The 8,058-nt window shown below is 35.2% G+C and overlaps 1 protein-coding gene across 2 annotated transcripts in view; it reads right to left on the reverse strand.

The window, feature by feature from the left end:
- Nucleotides 1-320: 320 nt before the first annotated feature.
- Nucleotides 321-8,058, reverse strand: part of LOC135155752 (large ribosomal subunit protein bL27m-like) — a 9,457-nt gene continuing 1,719 nt past the window's right edge. The window contains exons 2-5 of one of the 2 annotated variants that reach the window (XR_010294925.1): nucleotides 6,654-6,791; nucleotides 6,176-6,246; nucleotides 1,584-3,299; nucleotides 321-1,514 (exon numbers count right to left, since the gene is read on the reverse strand). Coding sequence is in view for 1 of the 2 variants with exons in the window: in XM_064105882.1 (XP_063961952.1) it covers nucleotides 3,096-3,299; nucleotides 6,176-6,246; nucleotides 6,654-6,791 (413 nt within the window). In the remaining variant the exon portion in view is untranslated. Of the gene's footprint in view, nucleotides 3,300-6,175; nucleotides 6,247-6,653; nucleotides 6,792-8,058 lie in introns of both variants that reach the window. The other variant, XM_064105882.1, reaches the window with a different exon arrangement.

Genomic DNA, 8,058 nt, shown 5'->3' on the forward strand with positions numbered 1-8,058 from the left:
ATTGCAAGTGGTTTCTACAGTATAAAATTTCTAAACCCCTTTTCAAAAGGGTAAAATGGTGATCACATTCGACGCCCATCACGCATGCACACACACAACCTCATACACCCTGTACACACAAACAAAATTTTACACTTTTTTTTTTCCATCACGTTTTCTTTTTCTAGATTTTTTATTATTCTAAATTCCTAACACTTGAGCAAAGATTTATTATAATAATCTTTTAATTGCTTTCTTGCTCAGCTCATAAAGGATTTTATGTCCTGACATTTTTATTTGCTGCAGATTTAGATGAATTGAACAAAAATATAGCAATTGCATTAATGTACTAAGAACTTTATTTTTCATACACACTTCAAATAGTGTAAAATGATCGGCATCACAATACAAATGGAATATTCCACCCAAGCCCTTCTTTTTATAGAATCATAACTACAACTAAATTCCATGAGTTTGTTTACCTTGATATATCACATGAACAATCCTGCTCTTGCTATTTACATGCTCAGCATAATTACCAAAATAGGGTTCAGTTGAAGTAAAGCTAGGGCAAAATTTGATGTAAATGTTTTATTTCAAAATAGAATACTATGGTTCATGTTTGTTTACCACCAATAAATCACTCATACATGTAGTTGTTCCATTCATCTGACAGTCACAACAGAAATAAAATATCCAACAACATAAAATGTTTCAGTTATAGATTTTATGAAAACTTTATGTAGAAATGAAAGTGGAAATCATATCCTTTAACCTACAAAAATTCTACAAAACAGGGGAAAGAGCATTATTGATTGGTTCTTTTGTTTGATACCCAATTCGTTTTAATTCCTTTGAAGATGCCTTCATGTAGGTTTACATATTCACTTTTAACAATGGTTTATACAGGCAAGTCTTGTAAGCCTAAGGTCAATTCTCTAAGAAACAATGGTATCTGGTCTACCTCAGAAGAAATTCCACTTTTAAAAAGTATAAATAAATTAATTAATTATAAAAATAAGATTACACTTCAAATATTATGTGTGCATAACTGTTCAAGCATGTGGAGCGTTTTGGCCCAGTGGATTAGTCTTCTGACTTTGAAACAGGAGGTCTTAGGTTCGAATCCCAGCCACGGCGTAATTTCCTTCAGCAAGAAATTTATCCACATTGTGCTGCACTCAACCCAGGTGAGGTGAATGGGTACCCGGCAGGATTAATTTCTGGGCTATTTCTTGAATGCATGAGCGTTGAAAGGCAGCTCAAGCTAGAGCCGGGGTAATAATAATAATAACGTGCCTTGGAATAGAATATTTCTAGATAGATGGCGCTATATAAATGCCTATTATCATTATTTAAAGAAAATTCTTAAAATTGTGTAACAAAAAACAGACTACCAAATTATGATAAAAAATTGACTGAAGACTACATGGTTCAGAGAGGTGAAAGTAAGTTATCAATGTAACAGTATACAAATAGCGAATAGGCATGAGTGCGATGGTGCGAGATTTCGCCTGAGGTGAAAGAAAGATGCTCTATTCAACGAGGCGTGAGCCGAGTTGAATAGAGCGTTTCTTTCTTTCACCGAATGCGAAATCTCGCACCATTGCACGAATAAGAATATTCGCTATTTGTGTTGTACATCGCCTCGGAATTTAGCGAAAATATGAAAAAACAAAGAGTTTATCCCTATAGTAATCTATGAAAAGGGAGCAAAAATACCGAAAGCAGATCAGAAAGCAAAATCCCACAAGCGCACATGACCTTGGGCAGCCTTGCGCATTTAGCCAGCTGGTTTATACGCGTATTGTTCATTTTTACAATGAATTAAATCGTATTGTGACGTCACCTCCTAAAGCCGTGCAACGGTACATTTTGGATGGTACGTCTTTTGTGCGACGGTACGAATGTTTGACATTCAGCCTCCCATTTGCTCGCGTACAACAAGCTAAGCAGGCGTTGTACAATAATAACTGTTGGTGAAGGTGATGGGCAATCTTATCACTTTCAAGGCAAGATGGATATAGCAGGCTAATCTTTCCGAAGTGAAGCTGAGGAAAGATATAGAGTACATTCTTCTCACCAAGTGACTTGCCTCGTCACCTGAAATCAAGAGGTTATTAGACATCTTAGCTTAATATTCCTTGCTTAAACAAGATAATTATGACCTCACAGAGGAATTTTACAGTAAAAAAAAAAAGAGGGCCAATGCACTTTTTTGCATAATTTTTCAAGACTTGCACGTACATGTATGTACACTGCTCACGCAAATCTAGTTCTCACACGATCACTACTACATGTACATGTGATAGAGAAAGATGGAATAAAAAATTGAGTCACAATGACCTCTTTATTTTGTACTAAGAATAATCAACGCATTATGACCCTAGGGCTGAAGTGATCAGCGAAACATAAAAGTTCTTTCACTTTTTTTAATCACAGGATTGACTTTTGACCAATCCTATAAAGCATGATTCTTATGTGGTACGTAAAACTCACTTCACAAGCACATGAGAAAAGATGAAATTCGCACTTCAGAACTGCAATTATTATTTCTTTAGATGTTATAATTATTGCCAGTCTTAAAAGTAGGAAAAGCAGACAGATTTGGAAATTGGTGATCTTCAATCATTCCCCATCATGCAACAAATCATATTTTTTCTACATACAGATCCTTCACTGCTCATTCTCACAGTATCCTTTGAAAGGTCTCATCTTCGAATCCAGCCTGAAATTGCAGAATCCTATTATCATTTCAAAACTGAACAATGGTAAACTAGTACCATTTGTTAGGCATCACCAGTTTGGAACCTCTGGCTTACCCTCATCCAGACTCGGCCCTCTACGTAATGATCTCATTCTTGACAGTCGTTTTCTTCACACACAAGCTTGATATGAGAGGGGCAATCTTGAAACCTGTCAGATGGTTAAACTTCAACCGTTGTAGTTGTACTAATGGAACATGCAGATGCTCTCAATTTCCCAGCTGTACCACTTGAAGGCACCTCCCCATCGCCATCCACCTCCCGTATCGTATAGAAGCAAAATAGATATCATCCAAATTTTCATTCTTGACAATCGCTATGTCCAATTAATATCCCTCAAGTAAAGGAATCTTAAACCTGCCCTACCAGTTTAAAATTGCCAACCTCCTCCTCTGGAATCACATGCACAAATGTTCTCTCCATCTCTTCATCTGTCATCTGTGGAGCAATCTCTCGTCCAAACTGTGTGTTATGGGTTGGATGCCATCTCTGTTTTGAGAAGCAAACTGTCCCAGCCACTTGGGCCACTAGTGTTTTGTCTCGCCCGGTCTTTACCTGTTGAAGGTAAGAGGAATGAAAAAAGTGTTATGGTCTGTGAAAGGTCAGTTGAGCATGTGTACACAAAATCAAAATCTCCCAGTTGTCAGTTGATTAAAATGTCTTTATTGGCAAACAAGAATGAAAAAGAGGGTAAATGTCACTCAATTTATGGTTTTATGTCCCCTTAGAAACATATTTAGAATTCATCATTTTGCAGTAACAATTGGAAAAATGGGGCAAAGTTATGAGAAATAAATGAAACTTGCTAAAAAAAAATCAGCATTGGAGTATAGACGGCTGATGACCTCTATAAATGACTTTCATATACTTTTAAATATGAAAGTCTGTATGATCAATCTCACATCATGTTTGATTGCAACTAGCAATTCTAACGGTTATTCAAGTTTTTGTGAGAATAACTGACAGACAATAGACAGAGTGAGGCCACACACTCATCAACTTTGGGCATATTTCATGAAACAAATACTGGTATTACTATTTTGATATGCTACTGCAAATCCTTGTATCTAATCGGAAGAGAGAAAATCAGTGAAAATTTCTGTCAAAACTTGTTAAAAACAATTCCCTTTTAGTCACCCTCCACCTTTCAGGGGCTCATTTCTTTCTTGACTGAGGTGTCCTATTAAAAGAGCGTGATATGAACTTTTATACTCCTTTCTTAACCCTATCTTTACTGGGCTATTTCGAACCAGTATATACTGGGTCAATTTGACCCCCCCCCTCAGATCTCGGCTGCTGATTGCGCGATCGCCGCGAAAATTTGCACACGCGTAGAGCCGGATGTAAACTACAAGACTGTATAGAAAAATTTTCAACATATTAATTGTTTATATTTTTTAATTAATTTAATGCAAATAAGCATATGAAATTTGCCCTAAATTTGTTTTTTGTGTATGTTTTTGCCTTTAACTCAATTTATACAGTGCGTATCAAAAAAAAGTTTACACTTTGAAAAAGCCCTGGGAATTAAAAAATATACAACATGTGGGTAATTTTTTCACATATAATCTTGGGTTTGGGTCTCATCTATCCAATGAAAGTAAAAGTTTTGACAGAATGTTACACTTGAGTGAGCACTGTCTATTTTTGAAAAGCTCGCAGAAATCTGTTTGCGTAGAAATGCTCGTTTTCACGCTGTGTGTCAAGGGGGAAGTGCGAAATCAAACTTACCCTGCAAAACATTTCTCATACATCTCCCTTGCACTTTTAGTCAATTGTAATAAAAACGGATACGTTCAAGCATTTTGTAACACTTTTGCCACCCAAATTGAAATTTCAACACTTAGTAGGCAAAACCTTTACCCTTGTTGTGCCAACTGGATCTGAGGATATAACTAAATCTGAACAAAAACTTATATCAGACATCTCCAGCATATTTTCACGAAGTTTTTATTATTTAAAGTGGGTTTACATTTCATTTTTCATTTAATACTTGTTTTTCCACACTTTTTCCAAGCTTGACAATGATTAACAAAATGAAAATCAAGCCTAAGCCATTTCATGTGAATCACAGCTCAGTGTAAAGCAAATATCGTCACGATGGCCTCTGTGTGTGGGGAGTGGGGTGGGGCGCAATGCACTCTTTGAAGTGTTTTGGGCAAGGAAACAAGTTTTAAAAGGTAAAAGATATCTTCAAATCAATTTTACTAGCTAAATTCCACGTGTTCTTCACGACTAAGGTCTACTTTGATTCGTATATTATAACTATTTCAAAGTTCTGCGCAAATTATTTTTCACTAACTTTTCAAAAGTAAGTGGTGCTCACTCAAGCGGAAATATTTTTCGACAGTTATATCGTCATTTGCTTAAATGGACCTGTACCAATGTTAAAATGTGGAAAAATCTTCAGGATCTTACAAATTAATAATTTTACAGGATTTTTTCTAAGTGTAAACTTTTTTTTTGATACGCACTGTATAGCTAGAAGAATGCTAATTTTTGGTGGGAGTATCAATTATTACATTTCTAACAAATATCAACAAAAAAATTGCTAAAATGTGATTAATTTCTTATGTATTTTATTGTTTTTTTAAATTCTTATGTATTTCTCTGTTTTTTCAAACCTTTGTTTTTTATTGTTTTTTCCAATGAACTTTGCCAGGGACCCTTTTGCGATCATAAATAGCATAAAATAAATCCATTAAAACCAACAAAAGTGAAAATAATCATACCTCAATGATTTTTGGTTGAAAAACACTATTTGCATTGACTTTGTACGCGGAATCACGTTTTTGAGCAATTTCAGGTCTGACATGCACAAAATGTTGCGTAATTTTGGAACCACGTACCCAGGCATCGCAAATTTGGTCTCAAAAGATTCGCAAGACTTAAAAGTAAAAAGTCAGCGAGCGGTGCGGTAAAAAAAATTGGCGCGACGGCGTAGTGACAAAATTTGTCCAGGGGGGACAAAGTTTTTTTTTAATAAGGGTATAGCTATGAATATTATGTTTCTTCTTGTAAACTAAATATAAAACACTGGGTGCACCTGGCTGAGATATACATGTATATAGGCCAAAGTGGTTAATAGCAGATAGTCATTTGGTTAGCTTTGTCAAATACCGAGCAGGCAGCAGCCCAGCAAAGTGCATTTCGTGTTCAAGTTTTTTGTGTAATTACTACTAAAGAGTGTAATTTTATCATCTACTTTTTATTTGTATATTTTCTGCCAAGAAATATCATTTTCACCTTGAACCTTGGTTACAAGCTGTCATGTAACATTTGCACATGAAATTGGAATCAGCCGAGTTGCAACAAATGTTTTCTAACATAAAATTTTGATAAATATTTGTCTGTTATTTGTCATAATGATAAATGCAGTAACAATTCTCAGTCTTTTTTTTTTAGCACTAATCGATTCCTAGGGTACTTACAAATTGTCCAGGGTAGTACCTAAAGTGCATCTTCTGCCTGACGAGTATCTGGTTCTCATATACTTGCTGACCTGATAAATACACATCAAGAAGATTGATTCCAATTAAATTCAGAAATCATCCTCCTTCTGGTGCCCTTTATGAAAACCGTTCTTGTATAATACTAATGCAAAATGGGCATCATTTAAGTTGTATCAAATGAAAAAGTATGATAAAATAATATTTTTTATATAAACTTATGTTCAAAACAGAATATCATTGAAAAAAAAATTCACTATGATTTTACTTTCAACCTTAATTCAAGTCAATGATTCGTCTACCCAATTCAACTGTCTAGTAGAAAGAAAGAGAGAAAAAAGGTTCTATTTTTTTCTTCAATTGATCAAAACTGAATAAGATAATGGTTTGATCCAAAGGTGCAGACACTGTAAATAAAAAGTGAAATTCAAATAAATGAGTAGAAAAAAAAAATTATTACCATGAGTCTTCTTGGTACCCAATCGTTTTCCTGAACTTTTGCCACCAGTATTCCTCTTTGAACTACCTGCTTTTTTTGAAGCCCATCGTATGCAGCTGGTTGTCATAGGCAAGTATGGCTGTAATATCTGTGAAGAATCTATATAAAAAAAGAAATTGATTAATACAATCTCTGGAACTGCCACCCTCTACCACAGGAAGAAATGAGCGACTGTGCTAGCCATCTAAATAGATGCCAAGTTCAAAGGGTCTCTCAGGAAATGAAGGAAGGTTACTTGCATCTTCTTGCGTAAATATTGATGCAAAAGTCATTTAACATCTCAGCTTTTCAAAGTCTTCATCCTCAGTTGTGCCGTCTGGCCGAATCAACTCTCCAAGACAGGATTTGGATTTTGTCTTATTTTGCACATATTGCCAAAACCTTTTTGGATTTGTTTTAACTTCTGATGCCAGTTTATTTTCAAAGTTATTTTTAGCCTGCATGATAGTACTTGTAGCTTTATTCCTGGCTTTGTTGTAATCTAATCTATAAGAGATAGTTCTATTCTTCTGATAATGATTCCATGCTTTGTTTCTCTTCTCTTGAACTGCCTTACTTGCTTTCCTATCCAACCATGCAGACCTACTACACGTGATGGTTTGATCTGAGGAACATACAGATCTGTCACTTCTCTCAAAGCCTGTACTATTTGTGCACATTTGGTGTTAACATCAGAGTTAGATGGTACTGCAAAACTGTTGTTTTCTTTTACATAATTTTTCATTACATCATATTTGCCACAAAAGTTTGTATAACGAGGTCCTAGTTTAACTCTAACTGGGTACATCTCAATTTTAAAAGAAAGTACAATATGGTCATTTTTTCCAAGTGGAAAGTTCAAATTCCAGTATTCAATTATCTCTTCATACTACTAATTATTTATAATCACGTATTGAATTTAAGTATTTGTGAAATAATAATTTTTATCTATAAATTGTTCTTCAAAACGGCATCGCTAACCAGATGTACGTCATAACGAAGCGGTTCAAGAGTCAGGCCTATTGTCTTTGCTTTGTTGACAAACGGATCGAGGGATCTACGGGAGATCAGTCTGGTAAGAAACGTCTCATTTTTACCATTTATAGTGAAATAATTTTTATCCCTTTATACGCATTAGGCGCCTGAAGGTTCATAGATAAATAAAATTCGACCCTACAAACCGATTTCACCCTCTAACTATGGATTTCCTAGGGAAATCCATCTGTGTACATGTGTCTCTTATACATATATGGCCAGGGGTTCAAAACTCCATGATGATGAAGAAATTTATGTCAAAATATTAAAAAAAACATCATCATGGAGTCCTCAAGACTAGGATGTGTCCATGTCTCCCAACGACATTTTGCTGACCCAACTATTCAGATTC

This window comes from Lytechinus pictus, chromosome 10 (genome assembly GCF_037042905.1).
Source record: "Lytechinus pictus isolate F3 Inbred chromosome 10, Lp3.0, whole genome shotgun sequence".
NCBI classification, from domain to species: Eukaryota; Metazoa; Echinodermata; class Echinoidea; order Temnopleuroida; family Toxopneustidae; genus Lytechinus; species Lytechinus pictus.